General features: G+C 49.1%; 1 protein-coding gene across 1 annotated transcript; it reads right to left on the bottom strand.

Moving 5' to 3' along the window:
* Positions 1-775: 775 nt before the first annotated feature.
* PCK2 (phosphoenolpyruvate carboxykinase 2, mitochondrial) lies at positions 776-16287 on the bottom strand. Its single transcript, XM_053263172.1, has 10 exons — positions 16171-16287; positions 10790-11035; positions 10219-10403; positions 9411-9614; positions 8736-8923; positions 6209-6371; positions 4747-4965; positions 3719-3856; positions 3538-3633; positions 776-2308 (listed from the first exon to the last, which is right to left on the bottom strand). Exons 1-10 carry the CDS (start codon positions 16197-16199, stop codon positions 1854-1856), a joined length of 1923 nt encoding a protein of 640 aa, XP_053119147.1. The 5' UTR covers positions 16200-16287; the 3' UTR covers positions 776-1853.
* Between the last annotated feature and the right edge of the window lie 9795 nt (positions 16288-26082).

Raw genomic sequence — 26082 nt, forward strand, 5'->3', positions numbered from 1 at the left:
CCAAAAGGATTATAATACTACACTGGAGGACAAATTTGCTCCTGAACTGCAACTTTGCATAACTGACATGTGTTCCTTGTCAGCATTTGAACTGTTTCTCCCCACCCCATTGGCAAGGTAAAGAAGAGGCATTTTTAGCTATTTGGTCAGATTTTAATGAATTGTTTATGCTTTGAAACACAGGATACATATCCTTAGAAGAAGGTGTGTGTGCCCCTGCCCCGTTTCTTTTTCTCCTGTGTTGGTTGTTTCTTAAGTTTAAGTTATGGTTAAGAGATCTTTCTTTTCTTTTCCAGTTATACTCATATATATTATTACTATCCTCAGTCATGTTAAATGCATTGTTATAATCTCATTGCAATAAAGAAAGAAAAACCAAGCAACTTCAAATGTTTCCGTGGACTTTTGAAATGTACTCCCTGACATAAATGGAGTTATCCAATTGTTCCATCTTTAATGGATGTTGTTATCCATTTGTTCCATGAATTGACAAATCATAAATCAGACCAGGTGATGGTGGGTGGCGTGTATTATAGTACACATTGGATTGCTCTGGAGAAGAACGTATGATACTGGAAAGATCCCCATAAGCTGACCTTGGTTTCACACCACAGTGATCTGATAGCCCATTCAGGGAACTATAGAAAAGAGAGGGCTTGGATTTGAAAAGAAAGGGAAAACCAGACCGAGGTCTTATTGCAAACTAGGGGTAGTAGGCACTGCAATTGTTGGGAGAATTCTTAGTTACCTTTAGATAATGAGAAACATTCTGGAATGGATTCTGAAGGAAGCATTATGCATTTAATGGGTAGTTCAAAAGGATGGAACTGTGCATATACAGTCACTCAGTATGGCCTGTGCCATATTCCAGTCAGTGTCAGCATTTGCCATGGACCTAAACATTATGGATTAGCACCAACTGCTCAGTTGATTAACAGCTACAACATACACAGTTTGAAGGTTCTGCTGAGGAAATGGTATCTGCATTATGATGATCTCATAGAATGTTGGAGTTGGAAGTGACTGTGATCTTCTAGACCAGTGGTTTCCAACCTGGACCCAAGACCTTGTAGCTGGGGCTGATGGGAGTTGTAGTTCAGCAACATCTGGAGGCGGCCAGGTTGGGAACCAAGTCCAACCCCTGCTCAGTGCTGGAAACGGCTACAGCATCCCTGACAGACAGCCTCTGATCCAGCCTCTGTTTGAGAATGCCACAGTTTCTATTGCTGTCAGCCCTGGCCGCTTCCCTGAAATAACTCAACAGGCATCACAGCTAACTACCAAGGCAACTGCTTCTACATTCATGCCCGAGTGAAGGCAAGTTGGGATTTGTGTATACAGACTAAGCTAGCATGAGAGGTTGTGTTTCCCCAAACATTTTTGCATCACCCCCTTCCCATAAGCAGCCTCCAAAGTCAGGTCTTCTGTGAGAAGGAAAAGACGCTCTGCGAAAGGTTAAAAAGCACTTGGTAAAATGGGTGGGACATGGGCAAGAACATAGATGCAAAAGAGAACCAACAAATAGTTGAAGGAACAAGAGGACAGATTCCTTCCACTGCCTTTTCCTAGAACCAGGGCACAATAGTGGGACAAGAGATAGGAGATAAAAGCAGATGTATCAAAAAACCAAGACGACTGACTCATATAAAGAATATGTGTACAGCTCATATTGCCAAGGAAGCAAGATGGCTGCCTCATGACCAGGGGAACAAAATGGCTGACTCTTGATGGCTAGAGAACCATCAGAAGTAGGGAAGGGAAATTTTGTAAACAAGCTCCCTGTCATCTCCTCCCTCTCCCCCTAGGAGATACAGAAGATGTGTCTTTGGTCAGATTTCTTTTTTTCAGGTCCTTCACATCTTCTTCACCCGTGCCTCCAAGGCCTCCAATTCCTTCGTCACTTCCTTGGGCAGGTCCTCATTCACTTGTTCTGTCAGGTACTGCCTCACTTCCCGCGCTTCCTGTTCCCAGAACTCCTTAGGCAGTGAAAAAAGCTCCTGATAGTTCACCTTGTTTAGGCCTGTCAGGTCTAAGGCACCATCTTTTGGAATGTACCCAATGGGCGTTTCCTTGGCACTATCTTCTTCATCACAACGGCGGAAGATCCAGTCAAGCACCCGAGAGTTCTCCCCGAATCCCGGCCACAAGAAGTTCCCGGCAGCATCTTTCCGGAACCAATTGACATGGAAGATCTTGGGAAGACGGACACCCTTACGCTCTTCCATGCTTAACCAGTGCTCCAGGTAGCGACCAAAGTTGTAACCAAAGAAGGGACGCATGGCAAATGGGTCGTGCATGATGACCTTGCCTGTAAGAATTTCAGGAGAGAGTGTGTGTCAAACTACACCATCTGTGTGCACAAGCGTCAGAAGCATCTTTCAATACAGAATAGATTACTCCCATGCTGACTTCCCTTTGCACCAGCTTCACCATGCTCTTTCCTGAAACTTGGCTCCCAACCTGAACCTTTGTGTTCACCACTCCACTGTTGATTGCCAACTGATCTCTGAATTCAGCAACTACCATGATTTATCTCCAGTCTTATCAGGCCCTGACAAGGGATAGCTTCCAGACAGCGCAAGAGAACTAGAAGCAGAATTCTGGAGGGGTTTACCATTGCCATCTCCTGCACAGTATGAGATGATGCCTTTTAGCATCTTCCTATATCGCTGCTGCCCGATAGAGGAGTTTCCCATAGTCTGGGAAACACACCAGTGGGGATTCAAAACAGCAACCTCTTGCTCTCTAGGCTGGTTACTTCCCTGCTACACCATTAAGTGAGGGGTGCCCTTAATAACCTTCACACATGTCCACCCCCTGCAATTTTAACCAAAATCATGCAGCTTTCAAGAACAGTAGTTGAGGGGAGGTTACCAAAAGAAAAGAGGCCAAGCCCCCTTTGGACACAAACACAAATCCTGTCATGGGTACATTTGGTTAAGTACCAATGTAGCAACAGAGGGTCAAAAGAACTGGAAGTAGGTCCAAAGCAGGCAGGGGTCAAGATCCAAGGCAAGAACAACAGCAGGGTCCTTGCACAAGAGGCAACTGGCCTGGACTAAGGAGCAGAGTCCACTAGGGCCAGAGCTTTATAGGGCCTGGTAGGCCAGGATTGGCTACTGGAGTCAGCTGACAGAGTGTTCATCTATGTGGGTACTGCAGCCTAGATGGCGCCCTTGGAGCACAGAGCTCAGGCAACCAGGTTTGTAATGGAAAGGGAGCCCTTGTGGCATAGGAGAGAGCATGTGCTGGATCCTGGCTGCTGGGCAGTGTTCCCTATAACAGGAAATCCCAGATGTTGTTGACTACAATTCCCATAATCCCCAGCCAAAGGCCACTGCAGCTGGGCATGATGGGAGTTGTAGTCAACAACATCGGGGAATCCCTGTTACAGGGATCACTGCTGCTTGGAACCCCAATTCCATACACACAGTGTGCCTTATTGGGTCTCAGCCATGAACAGGAGAGGCTATAGGAACATACCGCCAGGTCTAAGGGATGAATCCCATAAACCAGCAGAACTGAGAAACTCCTCACCTTTGTGTTCAGCTGCTGCGGTGGACTCCGACCTCATGGCACTGCCCACGAAGACGCCATGGCGCCAGTTGAAGGCCTCGTACACCAAGGGCACACCTGTGGGGAAGCAATTTAAGGGGATGCAAGAAGGTCACTCCCGCTGATGCAATCTGGGCAGAGAAACACAAGGCAAGGGGCTTACCTGCAGGTCTTCTGCCCCCAAAGATGAGGGCATCAATAGGGACGCCCTTGGGGGACTCCCAGTCTGGGTCCATGATTGGGCACTGGCGGGCTGGGGCACAAAAGCGGGAGTTGGGGTGGGCAGCAGGCTCCTTGTCACCTGGGGGAGAGAAAACGAAGGGATCAGGGGTTACCCCAGAAGGGTACACGATTGCTGAACAGGACTTGATTACTGGAGCTCTAGAAGCCCCTGGAAGATGCATCCTCTGCCCTAGAAGCCCTTCGTCCAAATCACCAATGTGTGGAAGCTCATGTGATTACCCAGCCGTGAAGGGAAAGGCACTCTGCACATGACCAGAAGCACCCTCCTCTTTGTTAACATTTCTCATCTGCGTAGGGCTGAGCCTTGGAACTGCAAACGGGATCTGGGATGTAGTGCACCCAAGACCTCGCTCAGCAAAAGATGTTGTGTAGCCAAGCAGAAAGGTGTGGGAGACAGAAAGCGATGCAAAACATACAGGCCACCTCATGAATAGATAAGAACAATTATGCCATCTGCTCCCAAGTCCAAAACTTGAGTCCTTAGCAGCTTGATGATTATTCTTAAGGTAAGGGTTCCTACCCCTGGGTCTGCAGATGTTGTTGGTCTACAACTCCCATCACCCCCTGCCACAGTGTGGCAGAGGATGATGGGAGTTGTAGTCCAACAGCATCTGGTTGGGAACCCCTATTTTAAGGCAAAATATTATATTGCCAGATGCAATACTCTCTCTCTCCCCCCCTCTTCCCCCTCCCACTCTCTTTTAAACCCTTAAATCCAAAAGCATTAATAAACTGTTCTCTTTTTTCTAGAAGTCACTTTGCAATCATGCATAAGAAAATTTTTGTACTTTTTTGTGTACACAAATTAGTTTAATCTCTAAAAATTCCTGATGGTGCTCTGCAGGAGACATCTTCCCCTCAACATAGTGCTTTCGCTCTGTGTGCGGTTCTACCCACAATGCTTGGCTGTACGCAGGGTCCTTTGCAACAGGTCGCAGAAATACTTGCCGATTTTCCAGGGCTTCCCTTGCCAGGTGCTGATGGTTACCCCTGAGGGGATCATTTGGTCGATGCCCTCCCAGTAGACGCCCCCTTCGCTGGTCTCGGCCACGTTGGTGAAGAGAGTGTTCCGCTGGATGGTGTGCATGGCGTTGGGGTTGGTTCTGGTAGATGTACCCGGTGCCACCCCAAAGAAGCCATTCTCGGGATTGATGGCACGCAGGCAACCTAAACAAGATGGAAGAGGAGAAAGTGCTGAGCCTCTTTCTTTCCTGTCCTGTCCTGTCCTAAACTGGCTTGCCTTTCCTAGATATACTAGCTGGGCCGGACGCGAAGCATCTGCACCTCTAGTTCTCCCTGCCCACCCGCCGCTGTTTTCTCCCCTCCCGCCATTTTGTATCTTGTCTTTGCTGCCGCCAGCACTTTCCTCTCCCCCTGCCAGCAGCTTGTTCTCAAACTCTCGCGAGAGCTGCCACACATGGGATTAGCGACGGGTACTCCTTAGATAAATATATAGATATAGATATATCTTGTTGCAGATTCTTCTGTTTCTCCAAATGTCCTTTTCCCATTACTCCATACAGTTTATACAATACATTTTGCTATCACCCCCACCCCATCCCCCCTCCTTTCCCTGCGCACTTGAGCCTGTAGACTTGGAACTCCAGTCTAGTCGAATCTGCTGGGCTAAAAAAGCTAAAAAAAAATCAAGCATATCCTGACTGCCTTTAGAGTGTGAAATCTTTGGACTGCGCAGCTGCTGAGCAGTGCAGCGTGGGTGATGGAGCCACCGACCACCCCAGAGTCAGAGCGAAGAGGGAGGGAAACAAGGAGGGGGAAACAGAAGGAGAGGAAGCTCTCTGTTGGACAGCACTGGGCATGGGTCAGGAGACAGGGGGCAAGAGAGGGGAGGGGGGAAACCAGAAAAGAGACAGCCAGCTGAGAAACAGATAAACGGTGTGTGTAGAGAAGCCGCTCCTGACTGTACGGACCCCTCAGTGGCATAGCTTGCACTGATGCCATCCACCCCAAGAAGATGGTGGATGCATAAACATTTGAGGCGCAAGTGGGCTAACTTGTGGACTGCCTAAATGATTTGAACCCAATTTGCTACAGCTGTAGTGAGTGACACATAGGGATACCTCAATAGCATAGTTTGTGATGATGTCATCCACACCAGTTCAATATGGCGGACCTGTGAATGTTTAAGACTGAAGTGGGCTATCTTGTGAAGATGGTAATGATCAATTAAGATTATAATGAAAGGAAAGTAGGCAGATTAGTTCCCCTGTGAGCTTAATGGCTGACCAAGGATTTAAGCCTAAACCTAACACACCAGCCACTGCTCCACGCCGCCTTTCATGACAACATGAGAACTTCTAGCTTCAGAAGAGAGATGCCAAGTCCTTCTGCTTTCTCTTATCCGAGTGTCTGGGCTGGTCCTGTGGCTCCCTGCTGGCTCCAGACTCACCTTCGCTATCAAACTTCATCCATGCGATATCATCTCCCACGCACTCCACCCTCCAGCCAGGCAGGGTGGGGTTCATCATGGCCATGTTTGTCTTTCCACAAGCACTGGGGAAGGCTGCGGCCACGTACTTCTTCTTCCCCTCTGGGTTTGTGATCCCCAGGATCTGAAAGGAAGCATGAAGAGCGGGTAAAAGGCACAGGAACTTCACAGGCAGGCACTCAGGGGGCCTAAGATACTTGGGACTGAGTGGCCTGCTCTTATCAATTGCAGCTTCCCTCCCCAAAATACCCATCATGCTTTGCAACAGACACTCGCCCCCCAACTCCCATCAAAAACAGATTTGTCCCAAAAAATGTCCCACAGGGCTTTGCAGGAGAACCTTACTCTATCACACTAGGCAGTCCTTTACCAATAAACGCTAGCCAAAATGCATACAAAAATGTTCAGCCTCCCAAAATAAAATTACTAGTATGGCATTTAGTTAAATAAACCAGTTAATCAGTCAATTAAAACACCTTCTGATTAAAAAAGACGCCTGTGGCAGTTGGCTAGTAAACACTGTCAGTCAAGAGGATTTTCAGCTTAGGAACCTCCTCTGGAGAGAATCCCTCTGGCTTTGGAACAGAGTGAAGAGGTGTCAATAAAATTCAGCAGGAGTTAACTGGCAGGGTCAGAGAGGGGCAGTTAGGGCTAGAGAGAGGATCTCTGTTTAGGGTCTCTAGGGCTGGACTGAGGGTGGAATTGGGAGGTTGGTGGGTTGGTTTTACACACCTGGCATGACTCCTGTAGAGCAAGCTTGACTATCCAATGTAAATACTGGGAGGGTTTGGTTGATTACACAGGATATACAGCCAGGGAGGTTGTATCCTAGTAAAAGCGTTGCAAGTCTAAAGCTTGTTATTTATTTCTAAAGAGTCACCTCAGCAACTTGGAAGTAAGGCCTTTGTCGATGTACTGTCACAATCTTATAGAAGTGCCCGAGTTGGAGTACCAGTTCAGAGTATCAGAGCTAGTGTACAGTCTTGCCGATGTTACTTTGACGCAGAAACCATTACCCGTTTGACCCTAAATTGTAGTGAATCAGAAACCACTGAAGCTATTGTACAAGAATCAGCGTGGTGTAGTGGTTAGAGTGCTGGACTAGGACCGGGGAGACCCGAGTTCAAATCCTCATTCGGCCATGAGACTAGCTGGGTGACTCTGGGCCAGTCACTTCTCTCTCAGCCTAACCTACTTCACAGGGTTGTTGTGAGGAAAAATTTAAGTATGTAGTACACCGCTCTGGGCTCCTTGGAGGGAGAGTGAAATATAAATGTACAATTAAAAAAACAAAAGAATAAAGTCATTTTCTTTGCTTTGGGTTTGGAACTTTAAAAACAGTTTCAGCTGTGTCTATTAACTTCTCCCCACGTTACCACTCGGGCGCAATACAGAAGTTAGTGTTAGAAACCCAAATGAGGATTTAATTTGGTGATGGCAGTGTAATAAGGAAATAAGGGTTTCAAAACAACCAAAAGGGCCATAAACATATTTCAGCATCTCTATATTTTAATCACTAATCTCCCGGCCCCAACCTCCTGACAGTGCCTCCAATTAATGAGTCAGTAGGGCTTTTTTTTTTTTTTAATGAATAATACAAATACTTAATTAAAGAAATCTTAGGTAATAATTGCTGGTATAAATAAATAAAATAAAATAAATAAATAAATAAATAAATAAGATAATAATAATCACAGCTAGGGGTGATGGGAGTTGTAGTGCAACAAGAGCTACAGGGCCTCAGGCTGGTCTCCCTTGCTCTAGACGAGAGCCTGTAGCCTCAGGAAAAGCGCCCACAGTCCTTTGCTTCATGCCTCTGCTGTTTCCACACACTCGCACATCGGAGTCCCCTCACTTGCCCCTCCACAAGGGCTAATGTCCTCCGGGTCCTGTTGAAGGATTTTGCACGTCCACCTTCCCCCTCCCTCCGCTTGTGCGTCAGACTCTCCCTTCCACATTTAGGATTTCAGCAGGGCTCTGTCACTCATTAACCAATTAATATTTGCTCGTTAAATATCCCTCCGAGACAATGTAAACACCCACTGTCCTTTGGCCTGGGGCCTACGGCTCCAGCCATCCCCTCCCTCCTCCCAAGCCTGGCTATCAACTTCTCCTTTCCTCCCACCACCATTCGGCCCCAGCCGAAGACTTCTGGCTCCCACAATCCCTTGCTGCAAACCAAAGGGGCTCCATTCCCTGTTGTTAGGAGACAAACTCGTGAGCAGGGCTAAGTTGGAGCCAGGCATCTGTTTTCAGTGGGAGAGCTCAGCAAATAATAATAAAGAGTACCTCTGAGCATGTGCAGGCAGCAACATCAGTAACCAGCTCCAGGATGAGAGTAAGGCAGCTGGAGCTGGGCTACAAGTTAGCCACTGGCAGGAGTCTTGACCCCCAGGATCCTCCCTCACCAGCCCTGCAACTAGGCCTTGCTCTTCTCTCCTCACAGGGAGAGGACACAAATATCCTCGTCACCACCAGTTCCTCTTACCAGCATGTGTTCAGCAAGCCAGCCTTCATCTCTGGCAATGCAAGAGGCAATCCGGAGGGCAAAACACTTTTTGCCCAGGAGGGAGTTGCCCCCATAGCCGCTGCCAAAGGACACGATCTCTCGGCGTTCTGGGACATGTGCTATTAAGGTCTTCTCAGGGTTACAAGGCCAACTGTTCACCAGTTCTTCTGCATGGGGCAAGGGAGACCGAGGAAGCAGAGATGGACAAAAATGGGTGTAAGAGACAGTACGTCTTCCGGAGAAACCCCACGAATACACGCAAACAACAAACGAGGAGTGCTTGAGCCCCTCTACTTTAATTAATTTCCTTAATTAATTAGCAGATTTGGGCCCTTGGCACCAAATCGGGATCTTTAGAACTAAAAGTGTGCCATATTGCCCAGTTTTCTATGCAATCTGCTCTTTGATTTATGCACCAGGAAATCCTCAGTAGAAGCACACTGTTCTGCATTGAAGATCTCGCCGTTAACTGCAGAGGAGCAGAACTCACTCTGCAGAGGACCTGGCATGACGGTTAACCGAGGCCCTGGCAGTACCGGATGCTATAAAAGGGGACCTGAGCAGCAGTTTAAAGGCGGAGGCTCATCTCTGACAACGGGGGGAGCCCTGAGAGAAGTACATCCCTCCCCCACACTCCAAGGAGAAACCACGTACCTTCCAGAGGCAGGGGCCGCCCCACAGAATGCAGGCACTTGACAAACTCCCCGTCACCCAGGGTGCGGAGGACCGCAGTGCCCATGCGGGTCATGATGCGCATGCTGGCAACCACATATGCCGAATCCGTGAGCTGGATCCCGATCTTGGAGAGGGGCGAGCCGATGGGGCCCATACTGTAGGGGATGACGTACATGGTGCGGCCTGAGGGAAAAGATGGAAGGGATCGTGGGAAGGAAAAAATGTGGGCAGAGCACAAATGGGGGTAGACAGATGGGAATGGAAGGAGGTGCACATCCATGATTGCCAATCGATGGATGGACGGATGGAGAAATACTGGAGAAGGAGGGATGAATTGGCACTTAGAAGAGGGCTGCTCAAGTTTGGCCCTTCTGCAGATGTTGGCCTACAACTCCCATAATCCCTGGCTATTGGTCACTGTGGCTGGGGATTATGGGAGTTGTAGTCCCAAAACTGCTGGGCGGCCTAAGTTGAGCAAGCCTGACTTCAAAAAATACAAATGGGACTAAATGGAAGGCTAGAGAAAAGTTGACTGGGCTCAATAATATCTCCTTCCCCACTGGTCTTGCCTGACCCCCCAAACCGAGGTCCAGATTGGAGCTTCTACTCTCTGGATCTTTGGTGGCCAACCTGAGACTCCTCAACTATGGTTGGACTACAACTCCCATCATCCCAGGCTGCATTTGCAGCTGGAGAGCCTCAGGGTGGCCACTCCTACCGTGGACTGAAAAGACCCCTTAGGACATCCTCTGTGCCCATCCCATCCCGCCCGCTGCCTCCTCTTCACCTTTCATGCAGCCAGGGAACCGGTCGTCCACGGCTTCCTGAAATGTTTGGGGGTTCATCCAGTTGCCCAGCTGCCCTTTGACCCCTGTGGGGGGGATGGGCACCGTCTCCCTCTGGTTATCGGTCACAATGACTGTCCGGCTCTCCACCCGGGCCACATCCTTGGGGTCAGTCTTGGCTAGCCAGCTGCAAGAAGGCAGAGAGAAAGTGAGGGGGAGATTCTTGCCGCTCCGAAATGTCTGGATCCAGCATTTCCCAGGCTGTGGATACGGGACATCACGACCAAGCAAGGGCATCCACAAGTCTTTTTCGGAGAGTGGGGGCAGGTAAAGCCAGAAAACCAATACCCACCCACCCCAATCCGGGAATATGCCCCATTGAATTAAATGGGGACTGGCTCAATCCGGGAGGCCGCAACTTCCCCCTCCTGCCCCCTCTCCGGACGCCCATGTGACCCACTGAGGGTGATGAGATGGTACAATTGGGGCTACAACACAAATGTTCACCAGCAGGTGGCTCCCCAGAGCACTCCTCGAACCCAGCCCCCATATCTCGCCCTTGGAGGCACTCACCAGTTCTCATATTTGACGAGGGGCTTGATGACTCCTTCCGACTCCAGGAAGTTCAAGATTTTGCCGTTCTCCTTCTCAGTCCCGTCACAGATGTGGATGTTGGCTGGCTGGCAGAGCCGCACCCCATGGTCCACAAACTCCTGCACACGTCCTGAGAGTTTGCCAAGGTCTCCATGCACCACGCGTGGGGCGTGGGCCCAGCGCACCGGGGCTGCAGACCAGCACCTGAGAGAGGAAGCTCCAAGACTGTAAGGAAGGGGAGGGAGAGAAAGAGAGACTGTGAACCGGGGTGCGGCCATTTTGGCAAAATGAGGAGAAGAGAGACAACACAGAGAGGAACCTGACCGATCCTCTCAGATACCACAAGAACACAGCTACAGTCTATCCCCTTCTCAATTTGCTTGCACTTCAACGTCAGGCTGCCTGTGGGCATGTACGAGAGTGAACGTGTGAATCAGTTATGAACATGTGCAAACGTCAGTCACGTATAAGCTCATGTACAAATGATAGTGTGAGGGGTTGCACCATGCACCACATGAGGTACCCATATGCATAAATATGAAGGCATAAATCTGCTCATGCTTTTCTGAGCAATGCCCAGGAGTGTGAACATTTTTTAGGAGATATGAGCATGCATCAAGAGCATACAGGCCCACACAAGTAGGCAAACCGCTTTGGGTGCCCTAGTAGGGCATTGTGAATCTGTAAAAAAGAGTGAAAATTTGCACGCCTATCTGCAAGTACACGGATTTCCAGAAGTAGGCAAGCATGAACATGAGTTTGGAAGCCCCCATGGAAACCAGAGGACACATGCCCAAGCTGGGCATAGGTTTCAGCGTGTGCTGTCCAACGCACAGTTTTCTATAGGCCTCATCCACGCAGCCATTCCCAGGAACCCCTTTCAAGCCAAACTTGTCACAGAAAAGAAGCTTTGCTGCAGAGAAAAAAAGAAACCTCCGGAGAGAACTGGGGACAGCGTGGAGGGAATCTACCTCCAGAATTCGCAACAGACACCCCAGAGAGGTGTCAGAGCTCAGTGGCAGAGCAGCTGCTTTGCATGCAGAAAGCTCCAGATTCAATCCTTGGCATCTCTGGGTAGGTTGGGGAAATCCCCCATCTGAGATCCAGGAGAGTAACCTGCAGTCAGTGTCAGCCAGCCTGAGGCTCTCTGCTGTGGTTGTTCCCTCTAAGAGGGATTCCCAGATGTCGTTGACTACAACTCCCAGAATCCCCAGCTGCAGTGGCTTTTGCTTGGGGATTCTGGGAGTTGTAGTCAACAAAATCTGGGAACCCCTCTTAGAGGGAACATTGGACTACAATTCCCATCACCCTAGCTGCAATAAATTGCATCTGTGGTTGATGGGATTAGTGGTCCAACCTGGGGAGCCTCAGGTAGGCCACCTTGGATGTAGACCAGGGCAGCCTGCCAGCTGTTGTTGGACTACAACTCCCATCATCCCCAGCCACAGTGGCTAATAGGGATGATGGGAATTGTAGCCCAACAGCAGCTAGAGGGTTGATGTTGTGCAGCCGATGTATTAAGGTTAATGGATTAATGGCCTGACTCAGGACAAGGGAGCTTCTCTGGCTCAATCTATATGGGAATGAGCTAAGCAGAGAAGGTATCCCACAAGCCCTTGCAGGCTTTCCCCACAATGCATAGCACTGACACACATCAGAAGAGCCCAGCTGGATCAGACGAAGGGTCCACCATCCAGCTTCCTTCAGCCGCCAATCAGGGACCTCTGGGGAACTCACCACCAGGGCATGAAGGCAAGAGCCCTCCCAGATTGATTTCCTCCCCTGTATGGATATGAACGGGTCTTCTTACAGGTGCCACACAGCCATCATGACTAGTAGTAGCCAGTATTCAGCTCTGTGTGCCATGAACTCAACACACACACCCGCACACAAGCCACACTCCAGCTGTGCATTCTCTCTGCTGGGGTGCGGTTGATGTGGGGGTGTCCAAGTGTGCATCCTCTGGCCGGGAACGCCACCCCTCGGAATGCCTTTCTCAAAGCACAGAATCGCAGACGCAAGGTATCTGAACATGCACCCGCATCTCCAAGCATGTAGCCGCACGTCCTGGCACTCCAGCAAAAGCGTGCAGAGGCGTGCCAGCACTCGCGCGCGTCCCCACCCTCACGCCCACCCCCAGCCCAGCAAGCATACAAACTGCTGCCCACAAATGCCCACTTTCGGCCTAACCGACATCCAATTTGGATTCAGAATCTGGCCCGGGGTTCTGCCGGGCCCATGCCAAATCCTTTCCAGGGGCCCACTTGCACACCCAGGCATGAGAGCAGTGCCACTTCACAAGACTCTGGCGGCCAAGTCGGGGCTGACCTTTGGCTCCTCCGAGTCACGGCCCTCCAATCTCTCTGGGACGGCTGGGCCCCAGGCTGGCTAAGCTGTTTGTGGCCGTGTGTGCATGCACAGCGCTCCCTGACCCTTGCACGGTGGGTTTGGGGGGTGGGGGAGGGCTCACATCCCCTCGCCTCCAGGGATTGGCCGATTGCCCAGGAGGGAGTGGAGCCATATTGGGCGGGCTCCAAGTGGCAGAGCAAATGGCCACATGGCGTGGACTTTCACCCGAGTCTTTCTACAGAGCAGGGAGGGAGGTCCTGGCCATGCCCTCCGGGGGCACAGGCCAGAGAAGGAAACATGTTGTTCCCAGACAGACACGGCGCCCTCCCCCACATCGCTCCCATTTGGCATCTCTCCGTTGCTCCAGGGAAGTTTCTTAACTTTATTGTTAAAAGCCACAAATTTAGCACAACACCCTCCTCCTCCTCCTTCGCAATCTCACTGAGCCCCCAATCTTAAAAGAGGAAAACGAGTCTGTCCTCCGGGCGTCCTTGCTCATCACAAACGACTCCTTCCCTGTGATTTAGAACTTCTCGCTGGAGCCAGCGTAATTTAGGCGTTCGTCTTTTATCCCTCTGCCACTGACTCAACTGTGTGGCTTTGGGCAAGTCACTTTCTCCCAGCCTCAGTTCCTCGCCCACAAAACAGGAAGACTCATGACCTGCCTCACATGTTAACTGTGTGGGTGGATCGATTTATATGATTCTTGCAACATTTTTAATTTGCAAAACACTTTACTGTTTTGTTTTGTTTTGAATGATGTCTTCCTCATAATAACTTGCTCATGTTGGGCACTTACTCCTCTTCTGCATCTGGAGCAACTGAGGATGAGAAAGTGTGACTTGCCTAAAGCTACCAGACAACTGCGTGGCAGAACAGGATTGGAACCCAGATCTCCCTGCACTTTGCATCCTGCTGGCTTTCATTTTAATTAAGAACACATTTGCCAGGGGCAATCCCTAATTAATTATCTGTATCTGCATATTACATTTGCAGATTTGCTTTACACTGCATTGGAACCCAGATCTCCCTGCACTTTGCATCCTGCTGGCTTTCATTTTAATTAAGAACACATTTGCCAGGGGCAATTCCTAATTAATTATCTGTATCTGCATATTACATTTGCAGATTTGCTTTACACTGCAGCCTCACTGCATGCACAACAATCCTGCGAGGTAGGCCACAGTCATTCCCATTTCACAGAGAGGAAAATGAGGCTGAATTTGCGGCTAAAGGCAGAGGATGGATTCGAACACAGGTGTTTCAGAATGACAATTTGGATTAGTTCTGGCATTGCAGTTTGAAAACAGAGGGAGGCGGTAATCTTGCTTCCTCTCTAGGACCTGGATTAGTCCTGTTGATTTGGGCTGGGGCATTTTAAAAGGAAATAAACGAGAATGAAAAACAAAGCAGCCGTGAACTGGTTCAGGACTGGCGTTTCCTCTTGTGGGTGAAAGGTTGTCGCCGAAGGGGGGTTAGTCCCCCAGGGAGGAGGGAGTGGGTGACGTGGAGAGCGGGGAGCAGCAGGAAGTCAGGCCGGGGATGTTCTCTCCAGCAAGGGTGTTTGCAAATGACAACAAGGGCCCTGCTGTTGTGTCCCTGGCCAAAGCTCTTCTCTCCCCAAACAGCTCCACGCGAGGGCCCCTTTCGGCACCATCACACAACCCGGGTCTCCCAGAAGTCCGCAGAGCTGGGCCAGGCCTCTCCGGACTGGGCCTTATTCCATCAAGAACATGGATTGTGCAGCCAAGTGGGTCTTGGAGAGGAGAAGGTGGAAATGGATAGTGGCATCATGGGAAAGAAAGAAAGAAAGAGGGAGAGAAAGATCTGGAGGAGTGGACAGACATGAGACCAGGATAATCGGGAGAGAGATAAAGAGATCCAGGCTAATCTCAAATTAGGCAATGATGACTAAATTATATCAATTTAGAGTACCATGCCAGTCATTAAGTATTTGAATAGTGGTATGATTTGCTCATGGTTAAATCACATGTACATAAAGGAACTTTTTTGGTTACTTTTCTGCTTTAATATTGTGATGCGAGAGATAATTTTAATAAGAAGTTATTTTTAAAAAAGAAAACAAAGATCAGGGGTTCGCAGACTTGAGTCTGCAGATGTTGGACTGCTGCTCCCATCCTTCCCAGCCACTGTGGCTGGGATGATGGGAGTTGTAGTCCAACAGCATCTGGGGACCCAAGTTTGAGAACTTCTGCATTAGGCAGATGGGAAGGGTGGGTGGGGAGAATCTGGAAGGAGGTATGGGACAATCAAAGACATTGAGATTCAGCAAGGAACACAGAAGGATGTGAGAAAGGGCAGGGGCAGTGCTGAGAAAAGTGGGATGGGCATGTCATCCCATATTCACCTGGGGCAGGGGGCACCCAATGCAGAAAAGAGATGGGGAGCTTTAATTACGTGGGTGCTACAATTATGTCCTTTCATCATATTTTCAGGCAGATTATTCAGGCCAATATATTAAGGGGGTTTAAAGGGTGGGGGAATCTCTTTTGTCCCATGCTTGGGACCCTCATAGGACATCACTCATAGGAACCTAGGAAGCTGCCATATACTGAGTCAGACCCTTGGTCTATCCAGCTCAGTATTGTTTTCACAGGCTGGCAGCGGCTTCTCCAAGGTTGCAGGCAGGAATCTCTCTCAGCCCTGTCTTGGAGATGCTGCCAGGGAGGGAACACGAAACCTTCAGCTCTTCTCGGAGGGGCTCCATCCCTCTCCACTCTCCTCCCCTGGTCAGAAACGATAGATTGGCAGATCGAAAGAGGCGGGTGGGCAAAAGCAGGGTGCATCCGGGTGGGATGGGGTGGATCAAGAGGAAAGGCAGGATTGCATGGATGGAGGAGAGAGGAGGCACTGGGGCAGAGAGAGGTGACTGGACGGCGAGGGCACGGGGAGAAGGGTGCGGGGTGACCTCAATGAATGGGGAGGAGGGAGGCAGGGAGGGGTCAGGGTGGGGGATCGGGGCGGCAAGGCAGGAGGAGGCGTCTGCTCACCCCAGAATCCGCGTGTAAGGCGCCGGCATCGTGCACCCCGCTCCGGGAGCCCCGTGCTGCCCAGGATGGACCCAGGCGTCCGGGAGCCGGATTTAAGAAGGAAGGGGGAGGAGACAGGGAGAGGGGGGAGGCACAAAGCGCTTCCCGGGCTTCAGGGTGGGAGGGGACCCAGAGCCCGGCCCCCTCGCCCGGCTCATAGGCTGCTGGGGTCAGGCCCCCCGCCCGCCCCACACCTCCCCCCGCCCCCTCCACCACGTTGCTGCCTGCAGCTGCACACTCGTCTCCGGCCTGAATGATGTAAGAGCCGCCCGGTCTTGCTTGCTACGGGCGGGGGGAGACTGCCACAGGACCCGGCGGCGGGGGCGGCAGCACAACTGAGCTAGGGGGAGGGACCCACAGGAAAGGGAGAGAGGCGGGGCTCGTCGTGCCTCGGGCTGAGCCGGCACCTGGGCGCGCGGTTGATCACAAGTGGTTTCAATCCCGGAAGGGCACCGCGCGAAGAGGCGAGAGTGCTCCAGAGCATGTGCAGAATGCGTGGCACGCCTTGTCGAGCTGCTTCCCTCATGCATCTCATGTGGATTTCACGAAAGGTTGATTATTCAGCAACAACTCCCTTTTCTCCTTTCCCTCCCTCTTCCTTTCTGACTCCTGCCCCGCACTCAATACAGGATCCTCCGCCTTGGGACAAATGTCCAAACACACAAAACTGCAAAAGGTAACTGGATAGGGAACTGGATACAACGCCTTTCGCCTCCGAGGCACAGCAAAGACCCGCCGCAAGGTGAAGGGGGAAGGGCTGCTTCCAGCCAGAGCAGAGCTGATGTTTTGGGGACAGATGTGTCAACACTGACACCAAGACAACACAGCACAACTTTCAGCAGCTTCTCTTGCTCCTTCGGCCCCGCCCCAAGACTCTTAACCACGCCCACTTGGTCCCACTCTCTCCAGCTGTGGACACGCCCCCTTCTGGCCACGCTCCTGCTTTCGAAAGCCCGCTCTGAAATCCGTTTGCAAACGGCTCTGTGCTGTTGGTCTTCTTAACAGAGAAGTATGATGACCCTAGTGTTGCTTTTGGACACTGCAGTATTTCTCACAGACCAACACGGCCACCTCTGATTTTTGTATGTTTGGGAGAGCTGAAATCAAGTTCTTTGAATTTGAGAAGTACAGGGCATACTAAAATGAATGGGATCTCTTTGGGGACTTTTATTGCAAAGCGGTATAAAAATACTTGTCGCAGAATGGCCACTGAAAATCATGGAATCCTCCAAATGGCCATAGGCAAGCACTGTATTTGGAAATTCAGTGCATTCCTATGGCCATTTGGAAGGAATTCCTGCCCATTATTATTTCTTGTTTACCCAGTCAGACAGGTGTTATTGACTGGTTTGTTTTATCCAGACATCGAGTCCTTCCCAAGGACCTGGGATGGCTGAATTTTATTATCAATATTGTTGGTTATTATAGATATCATCGCAAAATATAGGCTGTTCCCAGTAAAGTTGCTTTTTATACTTGGCTGATGGTGATTTCTGTGGCCCCTGGTGTTGAGGTGCTCTTCAAGTTGTTTTGGAATTGCACCTAGGGCACCAATTTACCACTGGGATTATTTTGGTCTTTTTCTGCCACAGCCTTTCAGTTTCAATTTGTAGATCTTTGTATTTGGTGATTTTTTCTGTTTCTTTTTCTTCTATTCTGCTCTCCCCTGGTATTGCTATGTCGATTATTTTAACTTGTCTTTCTTTCTTCTCTACTACAGTTATATCTGGTGTATTGTGTGGCAGATGTTTGTCTGTTTGTAGTTGGAAGTCCTATGATATTTTTACATCTTCATTTTCTACCACTTTTTCAATTTTATGGTCCCACCAATTTTTGGCTACAGGTAGCTTGTATTTTTTGCAGCTGATTAGGCGGTCCACTGTTTCATCGGCTTCTTTACAAAGGCGGCACTTGCTGTTTGTTGTTGATTTTTTGACTTTTGCTCTTATTGCATTTGTTCTTAGTGCCTGTTCTTGTGCAGCCAATATTAAACCCTCTGTTTCTTTCTTCAAGTTGCCATTCTTAAGCCACTGCAGGTCTTGGTGATGTCTGATTTTCCAGTTATATTGTGCAAATATTGAACATGCAGGGGCTTATTTTTCCATTTTTCTGCTCGGTTCTTGACTTGTTCTTTCTTGTAGGCCTGCTTGGTTTCATTGGTGTTGAATAGTTTCTCGTTCTTGACCATTTGAAGTTCATCTTCTTCACTGTCCTTGATATATTCTTCAAGGCCTCTTTTCTCCTCCTTTACTGCTTGATGGACTTGCCGCATTCCTCTTCCACCTGAGCTGCGAGGGAGGTATAGCCAGGGGTGTAACTACCATTAGGCAAGGGGAAGCGGCTGCCTGGGGGCCCCCATGCCTCGAGCCCCCCCCCGAGGCAAGTCACATGACTCCCCAACACCCGCAGAGCTTTGGTGCCGTGGAAAAGCCAACCCCAAGTTTGGAGCAAAGCTGCATGCATGCAGCAAAGTCCTTGTCTGCAAAAGCAACTCTAAGCCGGGAGCGCTCTTCCCCATGGGAGGGTGGAGGGACGGGGTTAAAGCGAGGGAGTGGAGTTTTCCAGAGAAGCTGGCATAATGGGGATGTGAGTGTGAGTGCACTATACATTGTGAAGTATGTGTGTATCAGCGAGGGGCCCATTTTAAAATTTTGTCTCTGGGCCCACTCCAGCCTTGTTACGCCCCTGGGTATAGCCTATCGACATCACTGCGGGGGTGCAGAGCATGATTGAGGGTCATTTTTTTCCAGGTCTTACGATCCAGCGTCTCTAGCTCTGCCTGGGTCCAGTCTATTATTCCAACGTGTTTTTGGAAACTGTATTAATTGTGGATCTTCCCTATCACAGTTAATCATTATTATTATTAATATAGCACTTTTAAAGAATGTTTTTTGCAAACCTGTTTACATAGCATAGCAGAAGTGATGAGAAGACGTCTCCTTGCCTGTCCCTAAAGGGCTTACCATTCTAAAACGCAGACACCAGCAACAGCCCCTGGAGGGATGCTATGCTTTGGCTGGACAGGGCCAGTTCCTCTCCCCCTGCTAAATACAAGAGAATCCCCACTTTCAAATCAGAACCCCCCACTTCTTTGCTCAGTAAGTAGAGGAATGTGCCGGAACTTTGTATCTGGTCGAACACACGTTTGTGCATTGCTTGGGCAAATGGGTCTTGTTCTGGGGAAATTCAAGCCCCTGCAGAGGAGGCCGAGATGTTATGGGAGGGGAAGGTCATTATTTGTGAGGTGAGTCAGTTCAAAAGGGGTGGCTGCCTGCCTGCAACTGTAAGAGGACCTCAAAGAAAGGGTGGAAGACGAGTCTTCTTATAAGAATAGCTTTTCAATATATATAGTAGGGTTGCTTGTTACAATAGCACTTACATTTTATATACCGCTTTATAGCGGGAGCTCTCTAAGCGGTTTACAGTGATTTAGCATATTGCCCCCAACATTCTGGGTACTCATTTTACCGACCTCGGAAGGATGGAAGGCTGAGTCAACCTTGAGCCCCTGGTCAGGATCGAACTTGTAACCTTCTAGTTACAGGGCGGCAGTTTTACCACTGCACCACCAGGGGCTCAATAGGATGCAGGCTGTGTGTATGCGGATTTGGGATTTTAGGATGTAAGCAAAATGCACCCTGAATGCATGTAGCAGTGTGCTGCAAGGAGCAGAGGTGTGGGGCAGGCAGGGGACCCCACCCCAGCAGCCTATCGGGTTCCTTGAGACTTGCAACACAGCCTCTAGCCCCCAGATGGCGCTGCCTATCTGGGAAACGATTTCTCTACACTTCCTCTCTAAGCAAAGTGTGAAGGGCTTCCCAGATGATGGAGATTTGGAGGGTTTTCGGCTGGACAACCATACACTGATGGGAAGCACCCCCCACCCCCACTTTCTTTTTCGTGGGGAATCCAGGTGTCTTCTCTTGAAATAACACTTCCATTCTATTCTTATTATTTTTAGATTGTGAGCCCTTTGGGGGACAAGGAGCCATTTTATTTGTTTGTTTGTATCTATGTAAACCACTTTGCAAACTTCTCCTGAAAAGCGGTATATAAATATTTGCCGTATTCGTATTCACAAGAGCAATATATTCTCGATTTCTCACTGGGGAAAGTGCAACAAGATACAGTAAGCCTTCCCTTGACTAGTGCATCATTTTATTATTCTGTCTGTTTTATACGGATTTTAATGAATCTTTTATCACACCTCTGCTTTGTAAATTCCCCGGTCGACAGGAGAAATTTTATTGTTCCTTGTTGCTTTTGGACTCAGAGTGTTTAATTACATCTAATGTGGCTAAATTCTGTGCTGCTGCCATTAATATACATCCACCGGATGGTTAATAAGGACATTTTATTGTTTTAATTTTTATTATCATTATGTTTCCAATTTTGTTGAAAATTTTAACTAATTTTAATTCTAACCTGTTCTAATTATATACACTCTTATTGTTATATAATTGTAACCTTTTTCTTTTGTTTTGGCTTGTGGCTGTAACATTAAAGAACTGAACTGAACTGACCAGTGCATCTATGGTAGACTGTGGCTACACGAAAGTTTATGAGCACCTATTGACTAGTACCTGGAATGTTGCTGGTGATGCCACTTTGCCTATGTCATTTTGTGATATTTTAATTTCTCTCTCCTCTCCTTGGAGGAGAGCTGGTCTTGTGGTAACAAGTATGAATTATCCCTTTTGCTAAGCCGGGTCAACCCTGGTTTGAATTTGAATTTACAGTGTGAGCACTGGAAGATATTCCCCTCCTCAGGGGATGGGGCTGCTCTGGGAGGAGCACCTGCATGCAGAAGGTTCCAAGTTCCCACCCTCGTCTCTCCAGATGGGGCTGGGAGAGACTCCTGCCTGCAACCTTGGAGAAGCTGCTGCCAGTCTGTGTAGACAATACTGAGCCAGATGGACCAAGGGTCTGACTCAGTATATGGCAGCTTCCTATGTTCCTATGCAGTCTACACTCTGTCCTGCAGGGATACCACTCTCTGCCCACCGATACTATGCCTCGCCACGCATTAAGAGCCCTGTTTTCTTTATTTGTAGTACATATCTGTTTTCTAAACTGAGGTAGGGTGGCCGTATTCTGGCTTTCCAAATCCGGGTGCCTAATCTGCATATTATATTTAATTTTTTAAAGTGAAGGAGCATGCAACCATGGTCTGCGGGAGGAGAGCTGATCTTTGGGGAGCAAGCATGAATTTTCCCTTTTGCTACACCCTAGTTTGCATATGAATGGGAGACTCCCTATGTTAAGTACTGTAAGATTTCCCCTTAGGAGATGGGGTCCTAGCTCAGTGGAAGAGCACCTGCTTGCTTGCATGCAGAAGGTTCCCAGTTCCCTCCCTGGCAGCATCTCCAAGACAGGGCTGAGAGGGACTCCTCCTGCCTGCAACCTTGGAGAAGCTGCTGCCAGTCTGTGCAGACAATTCTAAGCTAGATGGACCCAGGGTCTGACTCAGATTATGACACAATGCAGGGGAAAGTATATGAGGTAGTCCCTAATCGAGACATAACATGCATGGGAAGGACAGCATGAAGACAGCCAGGGGATGGCTGGCAGATCATCACACGGAGAACAATGACATTTTGTACCCTTTGGCCATTCCTGTTTTAAATCCCACAAGAAGATACAATGTCCCGACTGCCAGCTTCTCATCCTATCTGTCCCTTAAATCTCTTCAAATATGGCACAATTAAAAGCCAGGAAGTGAGCTGGGAAGTCCAGGGATACTGAACTCCTCCTCCCTGCCCATGGAGAGATATGGCGCCCCTGTCTGATATGGGCCCATCTGGAGCATTTCTCATGGCCACAACTCATCATTTCAACTCTCAGGGTAGACTCCCAGAGAGCCTGGACCTCTGAGACACAGGCAGCTGCCATATACTGAGTCAGACCCTTGGTCTAACTAGCTCAGGATTGTCTTCACAGACTGGCAGCGGCTTCTCCAAGGTTGCAGGCAGGAATTTCTCTCAGCCCTCTCTTGGAGATGCTGCCAGGGAGGGAACTTGGGACCTTTTGCAGGTAAGCATGCAGATGCTCTTCTCCACCCCCTGAGGGGGATATCTGACAGTGCTTGCATGTACTCTCCCATTCAAATGCAAACCAGGGCAGACCCTGCTTAGCAAAGGGGGCCATTCACACTCGCCAACAGCAGAAGTGTCACAAGCAAGCAGCCACCACCACAAGGTTTTGATTAATTTCTTTAACCTAATGTGTGTTCCTTACTGTGCCAACTGGGAGGGCTCTCATGTAGTCCTCTGTTGCACTTTGCATTGCTAAATCACCACTGGGAACAATTTCTTAGCACAATCTGGGATTCCTGTGCTACAAGCGATGGGATTTCTTTGCTACAGAGTCTGAGTAAACCACTCTGGAGCACGTGAGGGGAGTCTTTTTTGCTTTTTCACTTCCCCTGTCCCGTGGCCTTGGCACTCCCCCCGCCGCCTTTCCCTCCCTCCAACCTCTGCCTGCACTTTCCAGTTTTCTTGGTAACAGCCTCCCTTTTGGTCTACAAGTTCCTCATTTTGGGCTGCTGACATGCAAAAACACTAATTTCACCTCTTATCCACTGAAGTCACCCCTGGAGGAGAGATCACGAGTGGGTCAGCTGATATGGACACATACACCCCCCCCCCCGCAAACTCCTATGTTCCTCTCTCCAGATGCCATGCCTTTTCTTTAAAATAAAAAAAAACCAGACAGTACCCCATTCGTCTGAGCTCCTGAAACGGGACAGCTTAAGTCAGGGGTTCTCAACCTTGGATTCCCAGATGACGGTGTCCTACAGCTCCCATCACCACCCGCTGCAAAAGCTGCCATTGTGGCAGGGGGTGATGGGAATTGTAGTCCAACAGCACGTGGGGACCTGAGACCAAGAACCCTTGGCTGAAGCAGAGACCAGGTCCTAGTCTGACTGCCTGCTAAAAGGCGGCTTGAGCAGTGGCACGTGTGGAGTCTTAATACGGGCTCCAGGCTTAGATTGCTTTAAAAGGATTAGAAACATTCATGGAAGAAGAAAGGTTTATGGCTCCCAGCCAGGATAGCTACAAGGAACTGAGAAGTTTAGAGATAACTTATGTCCAAAGACCAGTTGCTGGAAAGCAGCCACAGCAGAGGAGGGCTTCTGCCCTCACACCCCACTTGAATGCTTCCCAGAGGCATCAGGTTTTGGTCCATGTGGGTTCTTCTTATCTCTGAGCATGTACAAAGTGCCTTCCTCTTGTCACAAGAGTATCCACAGACAGACAGCTGCTCATCTGAGCATGTACAAAGTGCCTTCCTCTCATCACAAGAGTATCCACCCAACACCTCATATCAAAAAGGAGCCTCTCCTAGATATTGATCTTCCTCTGGAAGGTCTCTAGGAAAGGGCTTTCTTACAGGCCAGGGTGGGCGGGGAAGGCAGAACCAGTAGTGCTTGGTCCAGAATGGATGGATGTGGCACAGTTATAGGCCAGGAGTTACCAATCTTGGGTCCCCAGAAGTCACGGGACACTCAAGACGTACATGTTTTCTCAGGCTTTTAACTGAAAATTTTAAACGATTTAATGCATTTTCATCTTCTGAGATTGTTTTCTTTCGTGAATTGTAACTGTTTTTATATTGTTTTACATTTGTTGTGTTTCTTAACTTTGTACACCACCCAGAGGTGCATATATCAGGCAATATAGAAATATTGTAAATTAATAGTTAATGATTAATAACAACAACAACAAATAATGATAAGGAAAGACACAATAAAGTTGCTGAGATGATCCACTGGAACCTTTGCGAGTATTACAAATTGCCAGCAAGCAAGAATTGGTGGAATCATCCAATTAAGAAGGTCACAGAAAATGAGGAGGCAAAAATCTGACAGTCATTGAGAAGAACCGGGTTCTGATAATTGATATTGCAATCCCAGGGGATAGATGAGTCGGCAAAAAACAACGGGAGGAAATAACTAAATACAAGGACTTTCAGATTGAAATTGAGCGGCTCTGGAAAAAGAAAACAATAGTGGTGCCAATAGTTGTGGGTGCCCTTGGTGCAGTACCAAAAGAACTTGAACACCATCTCGACACCTTGGGCATCGATAAAATTACAACACACCAGCTACAGAAGGCCACACTACTCGGGACAGCACGACTACTACGACGCTATTTTTAATTTTTCTTTAGTTATCCTAGACCCTTGGAATGGGCCTGATAATTAAAGTACCAAATCCAGTCAATAACTTCTGGTAGACTGTGTGTAAATAGATGACAATAATAAAAAATAATAATAAATAGATACCTACAAGTTCCATCATTCCTAGCTACTGTGGAGAGGAATGATGAGAGTTGTGTTCCAACAGGTTTGAGAATCTCTTTTGAATGTTGCTTTCAGTCGTCACTTCCACGTTTCTTACAGGGACATCAGTGTCCATGTGCTTCAATCACACTGATGGTTGCCAACATTCTGAGTGGCTCCTGCACCTCTGCCTTTAACCCGCCAGTTCCACCTGCAGAGGCCTCCAGGCTGCAAGAAGCTCCACTTGCTGATTTCTGCACGTGACAGACACAAGAACAAGCCAGGCTGCTTTTTCATGGGCAGTTGGCAACTTTTCATGGGCAGTTGGCAACTCTGTTCACCGCAGCTGACAATGTGCACATGCATGTATTTTGACGTTTGAACCTGGGTACTTTTCGTGGAAGTGACTTGCAAAATGGGCACCGGTCCTTGGTGGGGCGTTCTCGGTGCTGAGTCACGGTTTCCAGCTGTGAGACGCTGAGTCACATTTAGCCGGGCTAGCACCCATCTCCCCCACACTGGCTCCTCTCTGGGCTGCTGTTGCCACCTCGACGCAGCTATTCTGCCTGCCATGCATCTTCCTCAGGACACCAAAATAGACCTTACGGAAACCACAGCTGAACGGACGAAGGCACATTCCTCACCCCTCTGATTCAGAACGAGAGCTGGCACCCTCAAAGCGAGAGAGAGAACGGACCTCTCACCAAGCTCAGTTCACCAAGATTTAAGTCTCTTTGCAGTGGTGGGGGAATCAGCTGCAGAACTTATCCTGAGAATCTGAACATGCGCAGAGTGCTTTTCTCTCACCACTGAGTAATCCCGAGCAGCATCCACATGGCTAGGGCGGGGGTTAAGGCAAGGGATCTCAAACCATGGTCCCTAGATGTTGTTGGACGGCAACTCCCATCATCCACAGCCACAACAGCCTTCGGCCATTGTGGCTGTGGATGATGGGAGTTGTAGTCCGAGTCTGAGAACCCCTGGGCTAAGGGCTTCGAGGACAGAGGGCACAGCTTGAGCTTTTACACCTCCCTTTTCAGGAACTGTACACGCGCTCTGCGGCTCTGAAAGTGTGCACACATGCGCAGGTGGACAGAACAAAACAAGACACAAAGGCCTTTCGTTATCACTGATTTCTAAGCTCCCCCACCTCGCCCCTGTACACACGCACATATTCTACCTAGCACACCTTGAAGCTCCTTAGCTGTCTGCTAATACGTGGCCTTCCAGCCTGTAATCCCATTTATTGCTCTTCAGGCCCCCTTCACCAGCGAAAAGAAAGCAGCTCAGAGAAGACCAGATGGCAACAGGGTGAGGGGTAAAAAGACCCTTAGTGGGGCCCTGAAATTGCCTCCCTCCCTCCCTGAAAGGGTGGCAGATGCCAGGTTAAGTCAGCTTCTGACCCTGAGAGTATTAGGTTTTTGGCTTTTCTTTTTGTTTTTACACTTTCCTCCACTGTGTGTGGCTTGGCTCACTGGCCCGAGCCGTTCACAAGCAGCTTCCGACACACCTGCTTGCCACAATGGTGAAGGTTATTCTCACCTCCAACAGAGTCAGCACTTGGTTATGAACACTCGGGCCACATACCCA

This window comes from Hemicordylus capensis, chromosome 6, assembly GCF_027244095.1.
Source record: "Hemicordylus capensis ecotype Gifberg chromosome 6, rHemCap1.1.pri, whole genome shotgun sequence".
Taxonomy (NCBI): domain Eukaryota; kingdom Metazoa; phylum Chordata; class Lepidosauria; order Squamata; family Cordylidae; genus Hemicordylus; species Hemicordylus capensis.